Below are 19,554 nucleotides of genomic sequence, written 5' to 3' on the forward strand. Positions count from 1 at the left end.
AGGATCATACACTTTGAAAACAATGTTGTTGGACCTCTGACACCCATATAAAAAAAATGTATAATATGGGACCTTTAAGAAATATTGATTTTGGAATTTCAAAGTTCTTCAAGAGAAACATCCTACAAAATAAATCATCTCATATGGGGAACTACAAAATAACAATAAAAAAGGCTGGTAGAAATTTCAGTAAATATTACCTCAAAGGGCAAAAAAAGTCTGTAATTATCCATAAAAATGTCCATAATCTGAATTAAAAGTGTAAAAAGTTCCTTTTTGTTTATTATCCCCAAAAATAATGAAACCACATGTCAGGTCTGCATCTTTGTCTAAAACGCAAATGCACAAATGATATCGCACATTTATTCTTAATCCGCTCTCCTCATTCCCTCCGGTTTTTTTTTTCTTACATCTTACAGTTGCTCTGAGAAACAAATTGGTCATTCTGAGAAAAGTGCCTCAGAGTGCCATCCACTCTCCAGACATCAGGTAATTGGTATAGTTTTAATCACCAGGTGCTCACTTTGGAATCAGTGATTTCATTATTGAAATGACAAGACATGAACAGATTACTATAGCCTGGAGGACTTGCTTGAAAATCTATCAGATGCCTTTAACTGCCACCATTTTTCGTATTTTCATATTTGACAGGCGCCTAATTTAAGTTATGAAACCCAATAAATGTCAATTCTACAACAACTAATGGACAAGTTTAAAGTGAATACAGTTTTTTATATATTTGGGAACACATTTTAATCACATTATATAGATTTTGATGAGAAAATTGATACAATTAACTCCAGTTGAATTCAGCTTTTTTGTATCTCAAGGCAGTCCACTTATTATCCAATTAACCCTTTAGAAGTCTTTGGAAGAGTTTTTAAGGGTTTAAGGCAAGCTGTAAATGAGAAAACCTGTTGACTGCTCACTTGGGTTTTACTTTGCTTTATTCTTTACATTAGATGATCACTTTAGTTGTAATAATCTGTATATGTATATATATATTTATATATTTATATACACACAGACGTGGACAAAATTGTGCTAAGCTAGGTGTCAGCTGCTAAGTACTAAGCTAGCAGCACCAGATGTCCGGACCCTTATTTTTAAATGAAATACTGTAACATTGTCTCATCAACTATTTTAATGTTGACAATGTTTAAGACAGACAGAAAACTATCATTTAAGTGCAGAAAGGAAAGTTGCAATTCAGAGTTTGAGCCTATTAAAAAATCCTGCTTTTCCAAACAAATGGTCCCAAGTGGTCATGATTTCTCCCACGTGCCTTGTGGTTTACACCCTATAAAACACACCAGGAAATACTAAAACACAGCACAGTTAAGCAACAAGAAGCCATGTGGAAGCTTATTCTTTCAATCTGCTGCAGCAAAGCACCTGCTTTTTTCTGCGTCTGATGCTGAAAATTAAAGGTGTAATTTCAGGAGGGGTTTCTATTTGAAATGCTCATTTCCCACATTCAACCTTCTCATTGAGCATAACACCCTGTGCAAAAATCTAATTGGTTTTTCTACCAATGCATAAAATAAGCAGGCCATGTGAAATATTTATTTAAAAAGTAAACAAATGTTTTATTCTCAAATATGAATTTTCTTGATTTTGCACAAGGACTTATTCCAAAAACGAAGAGGCAAAACACTGATCTCATTAAAACCACATACTGTTACAAATAAAAATGAGCTGCAGTCTGAGCCCTGCAAGAAGAATTCAGATATCGATTTGTTTCCTAATTGTTTCCCACTGAAATCACAGCCCCCTTTTTACCCTCACCATGGTATTGAAAAACTAAATCTTTATACTTTTGCGTGTTTAGAAAGCATTATTCTGTCATTCGATGATGACTTTAGTTGTAATAATCTGTTTATATATATATATATATATATATATATATGTAGGCAGGCTGAGATGGAACCATGCTAATTTGCAAGCTTGATTTGTAACAGAAAAGCTGTTTTAGTACGTTTTATGCATATCTTGAATAAAAATGCACAGAGGTGTGCTGCTTACTTCTCAGTCAAACATTATGATAAAACTTTGAAATGTTCCGTTCAGCATTTATTCCTGGAAGTAAAGTGGAATTAGTTCAGTGGAACAGACGGCCGGGCCATGCTGAAGCTTTAAAAGTTAGTTTGCAGTAAAAAAAAAAAAAAAGGGCATTTTGTTTCAGCTGCTGAGACTGATGCAGCATGAAGGAATTGAGATTCAAATAGCTGCAACTCTAAACACAAAATTTTAAAAGCAACAAACATCAGCTGCATCAGCAGAATCCAAACTGAGGCTGTCAAGCTTCGATGCTCAGGATTCTTCTTCACTGACGATGACTTTCTGTATTGCTGAATTAAACTTTTGGGCCTTTTTTTTTTTTTTTTTTTTTTTTTTTGCTTTGCAAGCATTTCTTCCTGTAAATGACTGAAAAAAGTTGAACTTTCTATGTGGCAATGCAGTTGCCAGACAGTTTAACTGCGTGACTTGTCATATGACTGTGACTTGTGAATGTGAGGTGCAACATTTCCTTCAAACAACAGCTATCACTGAGGTTTGATGGGTGGCATTCATAGGAATCCCTCATTGCGTCACTTTCTAAATTACATCACTGATTAACTGTGACTGCAGCATTTTGTGTCGCTTATTGTTTTAACTATAAAATTTTTGGCTTGAGAAATTTCAGTAAAAAAGGAAGAAGATGGAAGGTGAAAAGGACAGAAATAAATCTGGTTAGAAAAAAGCTCTTTAAACAGGAGCTTTGTGAAAAGCCTTTACTTCTCAGGAGAAAATAGTTTTTTTATGTTATTTTCATGGTGGAAGGTTAAGGAAACAGTTTGATGTTACACAGCAGAATGTTAAAAGGCCAGCTGAAGCTTTGCTTCATGGTGCTATCATGACCGATCTTACCTCAAGATCATGATGAATAATGTTCAGATTTACTTTATCTCCAAATCTGGATTCCACTAAGAGTGAAACAGGTTTTAACAATCTCTTCTGGTTACTGTCTGAGTTTTGCTGTATTTTTCTCACCTGAGCTGCACCTGGATGAGAATTTAAAGGAAATTTTGAGAAGCTGCAACTGTCTAAAGGCAGAAAAAGTCCAACCAAAATGTGCCACAGTGCTCTAAGCTGTTTAGCAGAGCTGAAAGGATGGCCGACCCTGGGTAAAGCCCTCCTCACTGCATGGAAAGCAGTTTCTTCTTCTTGATGCTGTTTTTTTGTAGCTGAAGAAATGTTGCACCTGAGTCATGAATAATAAAAACTTATCTACATAGTCTGCCTACAGTATTTACCCTCCACCCACCCTCCTTCCCACAGTTGTTTCCTTGAAGAAGTCTCTCCACGCAGCTCTGCCTTTTGTTTCCTTTCAGTTTGCTCCTTCACCTTCCCATACCTGCCTGCCAGCTTTGAGCCCAACCTGATCTGAACCCCCCCACTCACATTATTTTCATGCATGAAACCACACAGAAGCCTTTCTCAGCCTTCATCCCTTCATGGTGCATACCAGTTCCAGCCCTGCTTGCTGGATGGGGAGTATTTGTCCATCAGAGCGGTGAGTTTGAGCAGCGACAGCTTCTGCAGCAGGAGGATCTGGGAGGCCGACTGGCTCTCTACTCCTGGACGGGAGGACAGGCTCTGCTCGCTGGACCAGTGCAGCTGCTGGCTCACCCTGCTGGACACACAACAGTAATCTCAGACAAAGCAACCATCACACCCTGAAACAGGCTTCTCAGTTTGAAACAGCCGTCCCGGCCTGAAACAGCCTGAAACGGCCTGAAACAGCCGTCACGGTCTGAAACAGGCATCACTGTCTGAAACAGCCATCACGTTTTGAAACAGCCATCATAATCTGAAACAGCCGTCACGGTCTGAAACAAGCATCACGGCCTGAAACAGCCATCACGGTCTGAAACAGGCATCGTGGTCTGAAACAGGCATCACCGCCTGCAACAGGCATCATGGTCTGAAACAGCCATCATGGTCTGAAACAAGCATCACGGCCTGAAACAGGCATCACGGTCTGAAACAGCCATCACGGTCTGAAACAGGCATCGTGGTCTGAAACAGGCATCACCGCCTGCAACATGCATCATGATCTGAAACGGCCATCATGGTCTGAAACAGGCATCACAGCCTGAAACAGCCATCACAGCCTTGAAACAGCCGCCACAGCCTGAAACAGCTGTGGGACATGGCTGTGAGAAGAAGACAATGTTTGGGATGAGAATTTTTTGTTTTAAGTTCATGACAATAACTCACATATTGAGTTTATATTTTATATAAATATAAAATTTTACATATTTGAGAAAACATTTTTAGACATTTTATTTATTGTCATAACAAAATCATTATGAATATATGTATATTTTATTAAATGTATAAATTTTTAACAAAAACAAATGGGTACATACGGCTAAACAGTTGTAGATTTTTATTGTTACATATAAAACTATGAAGGTGTAACAATTATTATCTTAAATTATTTGATAAATTATCTACTTCTGGAAAGACAAAAATAAACCAGGCTGGTTAACAGATGATAAAAGGGAGAATAAACAGCCAAACTTTCATATGATCTTCCTTCAGTCATAACACTGGAAAGAAAATGATTTAGGTCAGACTCAGGAAATGGATTGGCAGAAATCTATAATTACTATGTTTATGTGCATCAGCGCACACACAGATGAACATTATCAGTCTGTTACTGCAGACACGAAGCAGAAGCTGGAACAACAACAGCGTTCATCATGATGCTGTAGTCTGATGATGTGACTGACTTTCCATCACAGGAAAGGCTCCATAACTTTTTACTGCTCCATTTCTGAAAACAAATATGCAGCATGAGGTTGCTGCTTTTATCTTTAGTGCCTCACATTAACTTCGCTCTGATTTGGTTGAAGCCTGCAGCAGTCATTTCCCATAACTGTCGTTATTAGTGGCCGGCTTACACTCACAAATGTCCAATAACTTGTTTGTGCGTCCCAGACATAAATGTTAATCTTTTTAATGATCCTGAGCTGTTTTTACCCACACTTGTTAAGCACTTGGATTTATACTGCTTGTGAAATGTGAAATGCTCTGTAAATACAGCTGGATTTAATTGCACCGTGCTCACCTGCTCCTGGCTTGTGGCGATCTGGTCTCCGGCTCCTCGGATACCTTCTCACAGCTCTCTGCTTCCTCTGGATGCTGTACCTCAAGGTGGATGTGGCTGGGGGAGGAGGGGCAGGGGGAGGCGGCCGTGGAGCCGTGGGCCGGTGAGGAAGAGGAGGATGTGGAGGAGCCTCTCTGACAGTCATCCTCTGATATATTCTCAGACCAGGAGGTGACCAGCTGTTGTAGGTCGCTGATTCGCTCCAGAACATTGTCCAGAGCAGAGAAAACATCCTCACCTGCCAACAGTCGACTCACCTGAGCGGCAGAAAGAGGAGGAAGAACGTGCCATTAGTATGTCTTCATGATGCAGAAAGTCATTCCCAGAACGACCACTGCATGAGATGTAATCTCCCCAAAGGTTAAGTCAAAAAATGAAAGCAATTTCCTCCTGTCGTTAGTAAATTTATCACTACTTTTATGCCCATTGTTGCCAAATTTTTTTATTCAACTTCAATCCAAATGTCTGCTTTCATAATCCAGATGGAATCACATGTGAGGAGATTAATGGAAGTTTTCAGAGATGACTGGGCAGCTTCAATCTAAAATGGAATTTGCTACAAGCACACACCAAATATCCTGACTTTATGAGGAAAAGCTCCAACTCCATGTGGAGCTGAGCTAAGCAGAATCAATATCCATGATTGAGTTACTTCTGTTTTTATAGACTTTCATTTGAGGCTCTATGCTTCTTTGAGGAGAGCAGCAGCAGAGCCTCCTGGTTTCATCTCGTATCTGCAGGTCAGAGTCTGCAAAACTGAATTTTTACATCATTTTAAAACTATAAATGCCTTCATTTTTTGATAAAGTTCCACCTGTTTAATTTCTGTTAGTCTTTAAGCAGGTTTTTAGAGAAAGAACTAACATAAATGTACTAATCTTTCACAAGCTATTTAATCCCAGTATCAGTTAAAAGATAATAACTGTAAGACATGACAAACATGATCTTGATCTTACATGTGTTATAGCTTTGTCTACAAAAATATAAAGCTCAAAAATCCCCAGTGAGAGAGAAAATATCTTCCTGATTTGGTGGAAACACCTTGTTTGTTGTTCAGCGTGAAGTGTGAAGCACATTATGCTGTGGCCTTTTCAGGACATCAGATGTTTTTCTTAACAGTTTTTGTGACCAGAAGCATCACGATCAGCGTTTCCCCTACCATTATATTGGAATAATGATAAATACAAACATAAATCTGTGTTTGCCTACAAACTCATAGCTATATTCAATCTCGGAGCATCTCATTACCCCGCTGGCAAAGAGCAGGAGTTCAGGTTCAACAGTGCACACACATGCACACATGCACTGTGGAGGCTGCTTCAGGTTGCTGGAGGGCAGGTGGATGTGTCTCGGAGTAGCGGGGGGATGCTGCTACTCTCCGGAGAAAGACTGAGATAAAATTCTGCAGTCTTGCACACCATGCTCTGGCTAATGGAGCTTTCTGATGCCCCGGCGCTGCCAAAGGAGGATGTCTGGGGTACCAAGCCAAGCACAGCCTCCACTGGGGGCTATACGTAGGAGACAGGAGGCGATCCGGCTTTTCTAACAAGTAGCCTGTTCCTCAAAGTTGTATAACTATTTAATCAGTAGGCTAATGTTTCCCATGCTGTGCACTTCTGTGCAGATCTTTACAGGATGGGTGGAAATGCTATAGGCTACCGATTTTCTTTTTGGAGGCTATAAAAAGTAGCTTCATATAACAGAACCTTGAACACAGTAATTTTTAACTAATGCAAATAAACACAGAAATTTAGTGGTTTGAAAAAGTTTTATTCGTGGTTTTTAATGTTTTCATTGGTCTCTTAGTGTCTTTTATATATTCAAGTGTTTAAAGTAAAGAATTGTGACTTTCGGTTACTAGGCATGAGCTTTTATCCAAATTAAAAATAAATAAAAAACTTTATTTATACCTCAGCCAGAGTCTGTTCAAGGCGAGGCTGTTGACTGCCTCCGTGATCCTCTCCATGGTTTGACCTCACTGGGTGAGTCCTCTGAACCACGAATAATTTAAGGCAGGGACGCCAAAGTCCGGTCCTCGAGATCTACTATCCTGCAACATTTAGGTGCATTCCTTGTCCAACAAACCTGAATGCAATGGCTGAATTCCCTCATCCACATGTTATTCATCTGTGCAGAAGCCTGGTAACAAGGCATTCATTCAGCCATTTGGTTCAGGTGTGTTGGAGAAGGGCTGCATCTAAAAGTTGCAGGATAGTAGATCTTGAGGACCGGACCTGGGCACCCCTGATTTAAGGTGTAACATGACAATCAGGTGTGATCATTTGTACACTCAGATACGAATGTTTCATGAACCACATGTGGATCCAATCATTATATCATTCTTGTGATCGGATGTGCACATTTCCACGTTTGTTTGATAAATGAGGGCCTGTGACCCCAATTATCAAGTGAGGAGGTGAGGGGTCTTTTTAAGTAGAATCCTAAAATGACATCTGTGTTCAGCAGACATTGCTGCCACCCATACAGAACCATACAACAATATCCTGATAAGTTCCACCGCTGTTGAACTCACCTCTGAGTCCTCGCCCATCCGTTCCACATCGCTGCTGCTTCCACTTTCCGACAGCTGGACGTCGTCGGGCAGGTTGTCGTAGATGCTCAGTCTGTGATCCACACCAGCGAGGTGGCCGGAGTTGCTCACACCACAAGAGGAAGATGACGATGCCAGACCCCGGTCTCCCCCGGCCAGAGACGATGTGCCATGTCTGCAGCTCTGTCGCCCCCGGTAACCATGAAAGCTTCCAGTCCTCCAGTTGACAGAGGTGTTGTCAATTATGGGAGAGAGGATGGCGTGTTTGTGTGCGAGGGATGCGGGGAAGGTACCCGGCTTGTGTCCATGGGGGATCTGGAAGACCAGACTCTCGTGGCTGCTGTTGTTGTTCACCTGGTTCCTGTAGTCCTGAAAGGACCATAAGCCAGATTGGTTTGGGTCCAGATGCAAACAAAAGAAAGGAGCTGAATGAAGAATTCAGTCATTTGTTGAGAGTTTACTTTTTCTCCGGGGACTAACCTCGGTGTCAGTGTGGTTCTGGTTGTTTCGGGTCGCCGCACCACCAACCCCAGCACCACTGTTGGAGCGTTTGCTGTTACTCCTGACCCGGATGACAGGGCTGGGTGTGCTAACAGTGCTGCTGTTCTCCGAGTGACTGTTACTGCTGCTGCTGCTGCTGCTGATGGTGTGAGGAGACGAGGGCGTCGAGGACGAACGGCTGTTAGGTCTAGCCTGCAGACTGGACACATTTTACAGATTTTTAACACCCTTTCAGAGGTGATTGCCCCTCCATCGCCATCCCGTACCAAACCCAAAAAAGACTGCCATGGTTTTGAATATTCTTTATGTTTTTAAAGTGGAGCAAATCAGGCCGTTACTAAGTGGTTGCTCCTGTAAATTTAGGGAACTATGGAGTCAGTTATTTAAATTTTGTTAGAAAGACAGACCTCTAACTCATGCCTGCTTGAAATTAGGGATGGGCATATCAGTACCCTGAAATCCATACTTTGATATCTTCCACTCAAAATATTGGATTTGATATTTCTTTAAATATCGCAATACCACACTAGGGTTTTCACAATACTAAAATTTTAAAATCGATACAGTCGTAGAGACCATAGGTGTGGATTGGCTGCCACCTTTCCGTCAGTCTGCCCCAGGGCTACACATGTAGCTTACCATCACCAGGTATGAGTGAGGAGTGACTGAATAATGTATACAAATTAAAGTGCTTTGGGTGACTAGAAAAAGTGCTATATAAATGTAATCCATTATTATTATTATTATTATTCTCACCTTGCTGGACAGTGCATCCTCTCTACATCCTGAACCGGAAACGGCCCACTTATAACACGCCGGTTCAGACTCCCAGTATGGATTCTACCACTGTGGTCCAAAGGAAGGAGGCCAGCTGCCCCCCTCAGCCTGAGCTTTTCCATCTTTCTCAGCAGAGTGCTGCACTTCTTCCTGGGTGGTTTGTCTGGGAAGCAGTTTTCAGCTTCCAGACTTGTGGTGGATGATCCTCCTACAGGAGAAGGAGGTCCACTAAAAGAAGTGTCCAGGGATGGGGTCTTGTTTGTGGAGGAGCAGCGGGAGGAGCTCCTGCTGGTCTCTTGATCGTCCGTAGTGCTGGTGTTGACGGCTGTGGAGGTGGTATCAGGTACTCTGTGAGTCTTGTGGTGGCCATTGTGGCCTTCGCTCTCGGTGCTGCTGGAGCTGTGGATGGAGCAGACGTCATGGTGGTCGCCATCCTGTGACCCGGCAGGGCTGGACGACGATAAGATCTCTACAGTGGAGCTGAGTCGCCTCCATTGTCGGGTCCGCCTGTCGTAGGTCCAGTTGGGGCTGATGGCGCAGAAGTCTTCTTCATCAGAGTCATCTCCCTGGAGGAAGAAAATGGATACAAAAACTCACCAAGTTAAATTTTATCTAACAAATATGCAGTTTTTCATTATAAATAATTTGCAATTATTTAATGGTAGAAATATAAAAAGTCTGAGAAAGAGAACCACCTGAAGGAGAAACATCCAAACATAAATTATACATGAATAAATCTACAAAACTGAACACAATGACCATTAAAGTTATTAAAAATCTATCTCGGTGTCCCCCAGACATCACGTCCTCCAACAGAGAAGTACGTTAAGGAGAGGGAGGAGACCGGATCGGATGATATCTTCACGGGTTGGTACCGTGACACTCCAGCTGTTCAGACATGAGACTCTTGCTGAGTTCCAGTAGTTCGCTCTCAACACCCACCCTGCGTTTTGATCTCCGCAGCTCCAGCCTCATTTCCATGCATTTGTTTAAAGTGATTAACCTCCTGAAAGGAAACGAGGAGAAGTGACTGGAGGTTATTGTTCACATTTGGAGTGCCACACTCATCATTTCCCTCATACTATCTGGGTTTTCCAGACAATGAAAAGAAAATATTTCAAAGGGTAAAGAAAAAATGCTTGTCTTTCTGCTTTTTCAAAGGGTTTGTGATTGCTAGGCAGCCAGTCTAATGCATGAACCAGCAGGATGTAGAAAGAGCTCTTTCTCTTTGCCAGCCACAGTATAACTTATAACCTTTTCAAGTAAGGCCAATATGAGCATAAAGTCTATGAATATCTGAATCAGCCATGGTGTGCATTTAAAAAAAAAATGTGTTGATATCCAATTGCTACAGTGTGACGTGGTCTGGTAAAGCTAAAAGCTGCTGTAAAGTGATGCACTGCCCTGGAAAACATTGTGAAGTGTGGTTTGTCAGCCTTGGGATACTACTAGGCAGACATGTTTTTAAGGTCAGAAAGTCACATAGTGCTTCTTTAAAGACACACTATGTAACTTACAGATTTTCTGTGACGCGCATCCTAACGATGGTTAATTTGGCATCCATCTTCCTACCTGTACTGTGAGATCTCTCCATACAGTAAAAATGAGTCCACTGTTGACTCTTGTCTTATTATTTTGTATCTTTCCTTCTTTTTCTCTCTTCCTCTGATAAGGTCTTCTTGCATTTATTTGCAGAATCAGCCATGGTGTGTGTTTAAAATGGCTGGTGTGTTTGTATCCGCATAGTTTCATAAACCGTGATGTAGTGTATAAAGTGAAACTCAGCTGCAATTTCACGCGGTGTTCTGGAAGAAAAAGCTGTATAGTGCACTTTTTCAGTTTTTATTGGTGGGCATCCTGGCCCCAGAAATGCACAGGATAGATATCACTGTGCACTCAAACAAGTAAGGAACTCGTTTAAAGGTTGGAAAGTTACGTAGTTTATCTTTAAATCCATTTTTAACTGCAGAACCTTTGGTTATCAGATCCCTTTTTGTGGAACCACCTCCCAGGTTGGGTTTAGGGAGTAGATACCCTCTCTACCTTTTAAGATTAGGCTTAAAACTTTCCTTTTTCGGTCCACATCTCTCCAATAAGAGCTTTTCTGTGAACTGAGTACTCTTCCTCTGTGTCTCCACAAAACTATGTTGTCCCCCAGGGGTCAATACTAGAGCCTTTTCTTTTTGCTTTGTATATGCTCCCCCTGGGTTCTGTTTTTAAAAAGCATAAAGTCTGTTTTGCATATGACATTCAGATTTATCTGCCTATGTCTGCCAGTGATGGCCAGTCTGCAGTTAAAACACTGCAGGACTGTCTAATCTATTTACAGGCATGGATGAGTGCTAATTTTCTCTATCTAAATAAAAATAAAACTGAGATTTTGGTGTTCGGCCAGAATAATCTCCTGTATGGACAAGCCAAAGTGATTGGTCCTTTGTCTTCCTACTGCCTTCCTCTTGTGAAGAATCTGGGGGTGATGGTTCATTTAAATTTGCCCAACACATTAGCACTGTTATCAAGGCTAGCTTCTTTCAGCTGAGGACTCTTGCCAAAACCCTATATTTGTTGGGCTGATTTTGAAAGAGCAATCCACACAGTTGTAACGTTATGTCTGGATTATTGTAATGCTTTGTGTGTTGGGTTGGACCAGGGCTTAAAGGGATGCAGCCCACCTACTAACTAAAACTAAGAGGCATGCACATATCTCCCCTGTCTTGCACTCCTTACATTGGCTTCCTGTATGTTTTTGTGTCAAATTTAAGTTTTTAATGATTGTTTTTAAGTGTTTGACACTATGAGCCCATTTTATTTGAGTGAGTTGTTGCAGTCCTACACTTTGCCCTGAGCCTTGAGGTCAGCTGACCAGCTCCTGCTGGTTGTCCCTAAAGTTAGGCTAAAAACCAGAGCGACCAGACTGTGGAACAGCCTCGCTCTGTCTGTCAGATCCTCTCATTCTGTAGGTCAGTTTAAGTCGAGACTGAAAACCCACCCTGGCCTCCCATTGCTAGAAAAATTGGAGTTTACCTTGGCTTGATAATATGATTTTATTTCATTATGTTTATTTATTTTGTGATTTATGTATTTATTGACTGCAATTGGTATTGTGAAGCACTTTGGTCAACATAAGTTGTTTTAAATGTGCTCTAAGAGTAAATTTGAATTGAACTGCATTCATGATTCTGAATCCACCTGCTGTATCTCCTCATTGTTACCTGCAGAGCGAATCAACTGCATCCTTATCCAGAAAGTGATGATCATGCTTCACCCACTCAGTGTCAATGGGGAACCTGCAGTCTGACACAAAAACAAGCGAAGAGGAAAAGTTTGGACATACTCTGTAATCACAAAGTTTAACTTCAGTCTGTGTTTAACAGGATTATTGTAACAGTCTCATTTTTACCTTTAAATAATTGCACATACTGCGGGAAGCCGGCCGCTCGCAGCCAATCACAGGCCTCCTTGGCTTCAATCTCTGAAAACACAGAGAGGGGGAAACAGAAATTGATTTAATTATAATGATTTCATGCTCCTTCCGCTTTAAGAGGCCAAATATTTGCAGTTAATCTGTTGTCTGTTTTTGAAGTTTAATTGCATCTGCTTTTGGTAAAAAGAAAAAAGACACTGAGGGATAAAAACTGAAAGAACATGAAAGCTATTAATTATTTGTGGCTCTTGGAAGATGACATTTTAATTACTGCTAATTGGCTTAGAGTAGGGTTTGGAGTATTGAAGAGAGGGGAAAGGATTTATACTGTTTGTTTTTTACATTCCTCTCTTCTTCACCTTCTATCCATCTTTACTCTTTTTTTTGTGGGGTGGTAAAAAGCGGTTCTCACACTGGGAGCTAAGAAATGCATGACCAATTGTATGGTGCCCCATGTGAGGTCAGCTGGGGACAGTTACTTTAATTTTTAAGCATTAACTAAAATTTATATGTATTTTTTCTCCCAAGGGTCTGAGCATTTTTCCTTTTGAACCCCCCCCCCCTTTGTTTTTTTTTCTTATTCTTTAAAGGTTTTCTGGGCACTTGGCCGAGAAAACGCTTGCACATAAACACATTAACAAGATTCTTCATCATTTAAAAAACTAAATTAAAGTAGATACAATATACCCCTTACAGAAAAAAAAACAAAAAAAAACACATGAACCATATGCAGTCACATGTGATTCTTGTGACCCGAAATTTTACATTTTAATCACATGGGAAAACATATACCCAATGTAAAATGTCATTCAAATATGAACCACATTTGTAAAAAACCTGTGTGATTCACATGCGATTCCCATGTAACCACTTGGACTTCACATGTTGTTCATGTGTGGTTCACATGAAAATATTCCAAAACCACATGTGGTGCACACGTACATGAACATGTGCTTCATATGTGGTCCACATGTGGTTCTCATGTGCATGAACACGTGTTCCACAAACATGTGATTTACAAGTGCTTTACATGTTCTTCACAAGAGAACATCTGGTACGGTCTGGTACTGCGTACAACTAAAAGATTCACTGGTGGTACACAGTACCAGGAAGACGGGAGAGTGGCTGCCTGCTATAAAAGCCAGAACCAGTTATGACTGCACTCTGGGTCAGACAATGGATCCATTAGCAATAGGCAGCCTCCTCTGCGCCCAGCCTTTGAATCGTGAACCACATGTTACGTCTTTACTGTCGTTGCTGAATGCTCCAATTAAAATCAGTAGGAGAGTAAGCAGTTGTGTTTCGTGTTTATTTATTTTTTTTTTTCCTTTTTTAGTTTTAATGGCACAGAACAAAATTGCTTAACAACCATAGATTTCACTGCACATGTGCGTCTACTTCCCAAACACAGCGATTGCTGTGGGGATCGGTGCATTTGATTTAATGCATTGTGGACGTTTTCCACAATTGGTCAACAGACGTCAAGAGACGCCTCTTGCACCAGAACAAGATAAACAATAAATTACACCAACGAAATTCCACACATTCTTGTGGTGGCTAAATTAATTTCAACAAAATTTAAATATGACATGGACATTTCTTCTTTTCATTTTCAGGCAGTAGAAAATATGGCACATGAATTGAAGGACAAGAAACATTTGCTAATAACTGAGTGCTTCAAACATGTTTTCACTGTCTACTTTTGTCACTTCAACTAGCAGCACTGAAAGCTGTCTACCTCTCTAATTTTAGGTGATTTTTTTTTTTTTCAAAACTTTGTAATTCACTTGACAGCTGGGTGGAAACTTGGCTTATGATGAAGAGTTGTGGATTTCCTCTCAGTGCAGCATAAAAGCAGACGACCTAAATATGTAAACACCAGATGGAAGTTCAACAAGTGATGCAACCTTCAATGTGACAAGACAGACAGAAAAGGTAAGAAAAGGCTGAATGGTAAAATTCTGGGTTAACAGAAGTATATTTGTTCTGACCCCTCACATAGTGAAGCGCTGAGTCCACATTTCAGCATCATGTTGGGAGATGTGACATTTGAGATAGAAAAGGGATCAAGTGTGCTTGCTGAGAGGCTTGCACACATGTCCACAAGAGTATCTGTAAATCCAAGGATATGTGGACACTTAGAGCCCCAAATCACTTTTTCTCTCTGTGCAAGCACCATCCTGATCCATCATTACCAACATGGAAAATCACAGCCTGCAAGTCTGGAATCCCAAGACTCACAAGTTAAAAAGAGCTTGTCATTTAAACCAATTTTCCACTTTTAGCAGGTTCTAATGTCCAGATTTAAGTCAACTGTGGAGTTGAGCTCAGTGAAGCAGCTCCTGCAGGAAATATTAAAGGTCAGAGGTTTGGAGGAAAATCTTAGCAGGGGAATTTAAATAATTGTTAGTAGTGTGATTGTCTCAGGGTTTTCACAAGGAAAGTGTTCAAACCCAAACAGTGAGGCTGTTGTGAATATGTGGATGGCAGATTTACTGTTGGAAGCAGAACAGTATGCAGGAGTTAAATGAAAAGAAGAACACAATTTAAAAAGTTGATTTTAGTTTATTTTTTTCTATGCTATACATGCCAGGATGTAAAAGGTTGTAATACTCATATTTTGCATTTAGGGAGATATCCTAGAAGTAATCTTGGAATTCATATTCAGTCAAGAACAAGACCAGCCTTATGTTAAACCTAAAATAGACACAACCAGACAAAAATTTGTGCATTTTTGTTTGTATTAGTCTTTACACTGCAGGAAAAGGAAGTGTCTTTCTTTCTTAACTCTTTATGTTCAACCCTGTCGCTGGCCACAGAAATGGCTGCTTTCCAGCTCTGCTCACTTTTCTCCTCCCCCACACAGGTAACCCTGTAATATTCTTTAGTTGTGATGTGTCACTCGCTCTAAGAAACGATTCTTTGTAATTAACGAAGAGCCATATCTTCAACGGGGGCAGGGCTTTTTTTATGGGCACACCATGAGGCCAATTGCATGTGAGGAAAGACTAGGATCATACCATTATGCAAATGAAGGCAAGGGAGGGAAATTTGTGAAAATACAGTGTCATAATATTCAGTTTGGAATTTATTTATTCAACTGGTTTGGTGGTTAGCTGTTCATTTACATGTTTGATTAAAACAATAAGTAGTAACTGTATTTCTTAATGAAAAAAATACTAAAAATAACATTGTTTGAAAACACTAAATAAAAGTTGTTTTCCAACATACAAACCTTTTATAATTGCTAAATTATGAAGAGACAAACACCCCATCACTGTGCTATAGATCCTGTAGAAGCTCCACTTCTCAGCTTTCAGATACAGCTGCATAATGTTGCTAGCATGAATGGTTGAGTTATCACGATAATATAAATTATGCATGTTGCTTTCTGTCAGCAGTGACGTGGTCGGACTAAAAGGGTTAAGAATTACTTTTTCGAAGAAGAAGTTTCCTACGTTGTGGTTTTATAACCCTAAAGTAGTTTCTAATGCCTGATCAGGATTTTTTTTATTTTTTTGGTTTGTAAACTTAACCAAACACTGAAAGCAAAAAAAAAAACCAAACCAAAAAAACAACAAAAAAACCAACCAAAAAAACAAAGAAACAAAAACAACAACAACAACAACAACAAAAACAAACAAACAAACAATTGAATCACAGTTATAGAATCAGCAGACTGAACTGGACTACGACCAGTAGAAAACTTAAACTAATGTACAGTTAGCAGTTAGCAGTATGCTCAGTTTAGCTTCTTTAGACACCGTGTCTATTACCATGGGTCACCACGAAACCCTGCAGAGAACTTGCAGCATGAAACAATACACATTAAAAATGAGAATAACGCAATAAAGTATTTTGTTAACGTAAAGATTATAGTAATAGAAGCGATAGTTGCAGTGTCCCTGATGGCATCAAAGTCCACTAAATCAAGAACAACAGATATCTGATCACTTTTGCCCCGCCATTGTCTATCAGTCACTTCCATATGACATCATGCTTAAGAATTAATTTCTGACGATAGTCACAGCTGAACAGAGAATACAGCTGATCATGCGGATGTTTATCATTGCTGCCTCGCATACTTTTTTTGGACACATTTTTTGTGCATGCCTTCAGAAATTAATGTTATGCATTTGCAAGCTACAATATGCAAATAGTCAGCAGGCATAGTGTAGGGACCAATTTGACCAAATGTGAAGACAGTGGTAAAAAAAAAAAAAGTGAAATAAAGAATTTCTAATGTGATCCCAGAAATAACCCATTTCTAACCTCTTCTGTTAGCAAATTCATCAGGTCTGCCCAGTCTGAGTTCTCTATTGCGCCCCCTATTGGAATACTTCTGTAACAAACACAGTACACAAGTAAATATGTGAACAGTTATGAGCACAATTGAGCCGGTTGCCAGACTTTTGGTTAAATAAAAAAAGTATATTCTTTGCCTAATGTGAGGTAGTAATGATAAACAGATATTTTTGGCTAATATCACAAATATGTACACGCTATTAGTTTCGCCCTCAAATGTATATTCTTTAAACCCCATAGTGCCTTCACAGACAATTGTAAATGATCTCCTTAAAAGATCAAAACAGGCTCTTTGTAAAACAACATGGTAATAATAGGAGATATTTCCCCTTTGTTTAACAATCATTTATAATAATATTTTGGTTTTTGTGACATGCTGCCCCAGACCTGTTTATAAAGCCTAATGAAGATTCAAATATGAAAAATGTGTAAATATATTTTTAGAGTTTGAATTATGATAGTGTCCTGGCTTTTTAACTGTGAGTTAACTGGCACAGCCTCAGCCAACATTAGAACAGCCAGACATGCCACTGGTGATTTATTAGACAACAAACCCAGAGAAGGAAACTCTTCCAATATGGAGCCAGCTCTCTGGTGACATAAACTACTTCCAGTGAAACAGCATAAACAATAGATTAATGCACATAATCCATTGTCAGCACATAAATATTCCCCGAGAAACAAGCAGGTAATGGTAAGCCACTTCTGGACTTTAGAATAAACCTAATCCATGTCTGACCTAATTACCACATAAATTTTGAGGCTAGGGATGATTACAACCCACACTTGTCACAAATAACAATACATGTTCTACTCAGCCTGCATATTTGGTGAAAAACTTCAGATGTTCATTCACGGGCCCCTCTCCCTGCCAATCGGCATTACGTATATGATGGTATCTACTGGGCTTCTGTTTGAGTATGACCACAAAAGGCCACTGCCTCTTTCCATTCCAAATAACTTTGTCTCTGAGGAAGTTGTGATTTGGCCCCTCTGGACCCTGATAAGAGATTTGAATGTCTGATTAGGATGACTCCGCCCAGTTAGCACAGGAAACCGAACAGCTTGTGTGTGGCTTCTGAGGGAAACGGATGGTAAGGGTACGTGCTCGATGGACCGTTTGTGTCTGAGTGTTTATGCTTGTCTGGAAACCAAAGCGTTGACAAGCACTAAATTGGGGGTAATTTAGGGTTTTCTTTTTTTTCTGTCAGGGAACACTTTGTATACGTGGGTTGAAAAACTAAAAACTAAAAAAAAAAAAAAAATCATATACTTGAATTTGAAGCCCTGTGTTGATACAAAGCTATCAACATAGTAGATATTTTGTACTAATTTTACTTAATTTTAAAATTGTATTTTCTACCAATATTTGAAAATTTCAGCCTTAATTTATGTGATTTTATGAATAAATTAAATGTTATTTTTTGTTTTTTGGGACCAGCATGAAATAAACAAGCTCCTAAATTTCTTATACAAGCTCACTGAAATATAAATTCCTTAAATATTGGCCATGATTTTTATTTTCCAAACTAATGACTACCTTGCTGGTTGTTGTTGGGTGCCAACATCTAGCAAACAAGTTGTCAGTAACTGGCGAAATCCTTTAGCTTAGCCTGCCACAAAATACCTTCAGCTAGCCTAGCACAAATTATATATGCTTAGCCTATCACAAAGTCCTTTAGCTTAGCCTTCCACACAGTATGTTAGCCCAGCACAAATCCCTTAACTTATCCTAGAAAAATGTACATTAGCCAAGCAATAAGCCCTTTAACTAAGCCTGGCAAAAAGTATGTAAGCTTACTCCAGCAGAAAGTACATTAGCCTAGCCTAGCAAACGTTCTTTTGCAAAGCTTAGAAGAAAGACTAATGACTTGGGAAATAATAATTCCAGCTCCTTCCTGAATTACCAAACTTTTTCAGCTTGCCAAATAACACTTTAACATTTGTTAAAACTGAATATAAATTAAAAGCTAAAAACAGCAAATCTGTCATTGCATTCTCTATGCTAACTTAAGCTAGTTGACTTAGCTCAACGTAATTTTTAAAATTTATATATATATATTGTGTGTGTGTGTTCAGAAAGCAACAACTTCCAAAACACTCATTCCTTCAAGTAGAATGGGTGTAAGGTTAAAAAACACAGACTAATCTTCTGGCTTAGCATATCTGTAATACAGCTGCCAGATTTTAGCCAAAGCCAGAAATGCTTGGTACTTTTTTCTCACACACTCACTATTGAGAACTCTTCCAGCCATTCAGATGTCAAACATGTAACTGATCTTTCAAGGGTTTAAATCCACTTTACTCAACACTAGTATGATCCTTCACTGCTCTGCTTGCAGCTCAGGGAGATGCTTAAAATAACCTTGCAGAGCTCCAGAAGTGTGGCTGAAGATCAATACACACAGTCAAAGCACAGGGTGATGTTTGCTTGCTCATTTTCTCTATTTTATTGTTACTCTGAGTAGATTCTCCTTTCAGTCCAGTCAGGTTGGTAATGGAAAGTCTAGGATGAGTCACACAGGGCCAGAGGGCTAAAAGCTAAAATTCTATGACTCACTGCACACCAGACACCAGATTATTTATAAAAATACAGCCAGGGTTTAGAATAACATGGTAAAGCTCTAATACCTCTAATATAAACACCTGATTATTAGATGGTTATAAAATCAAACATGTGATGGTAACCAAATGATTATCAGATAAATTCTCGTATTTATGATGATAGATCCTTGACTGACAACATGACAGTATTTATTTTTATTGTACAGAGAAAACTGAGGTTGTAGGTGTGTTTAAAGTAAAAGAATTTGGGAAAATTAAAGTGAAAATTGACTA

General features: G+C 39.6%; 1 protein-coding gene across 3 annotated transcripts in view; it reads right to left on the bottom strand.

Moving 5' to 3' along the window:
* Positions 1 to 19,554, bottom strand: part of si:dkeyp-23e4.3 (rho GTPase-activating protein 7) — a 41,641-nt gene that overhangs the window by 16,404 nt on the left and 5,683 nt on the right. For 2 of the 3 annotated variants that reach the window (XR_006012938.1, XM_042008425.1), the window contains exons 2-9: positions 12,388 to 12,459; positions 12,200 to 12,281; positions 9,930 to 9,993; positions 8,967 to 9,553; positions 8,190 to 8,409; positions 7,692 to 8,078; positions 5,120 to 5,415; positions 3,509 to 3,676 (exon numbers count right to left, since the gene is read on the bottom strand). Coding sequence is in view for 2 of the 3 variants with exons in the window: in XM_042008425.1 (XP_041864359.1) it covers positions 3,509 to 3,676; positions 5,120 to 5,415; positions 7,692 to 8,078; positions 8,190 to 8,409; positions 8,967 to 9,553; positions 9,930 to 9,993; positions 12,200 to 12,281; positions 12,388 to 12,459 (1,876 nt within the window). In the remaining variant the exon portion in view is untranslated. The remainder of the gene's footprint in view (positions 1 to 3,508; positions 3,677 to 5,119; positions 5,416 to 7,691; positions 8,079 to 8,189; positions 8,410 to 8,966; positions 9,554 to 9,929; positions 9,994 to 12,199; positions 12,282 to 12,387; positions 12,460 to 19,554) is intronic. The other variant, XM_042008426.1, reaches the window with a different exon arrangement.

This window comes from Melanotaenia boesemani, chromosome 15 (assembly GCF_017639745.1).
Source record: "Melanotaenia boesemani isolate fMelBoe1 chromosome 15, fMelBoe1.pri, whole genome shotgun sequence".
Taxonomy (NCBI): domain Eukaryota; kingdom Metazoa; phylum Chordata; class Actinopteri; order Atheriniformes; family Melanotaeniidae; genus Melanotaenia; species Melanotaenia boesemani.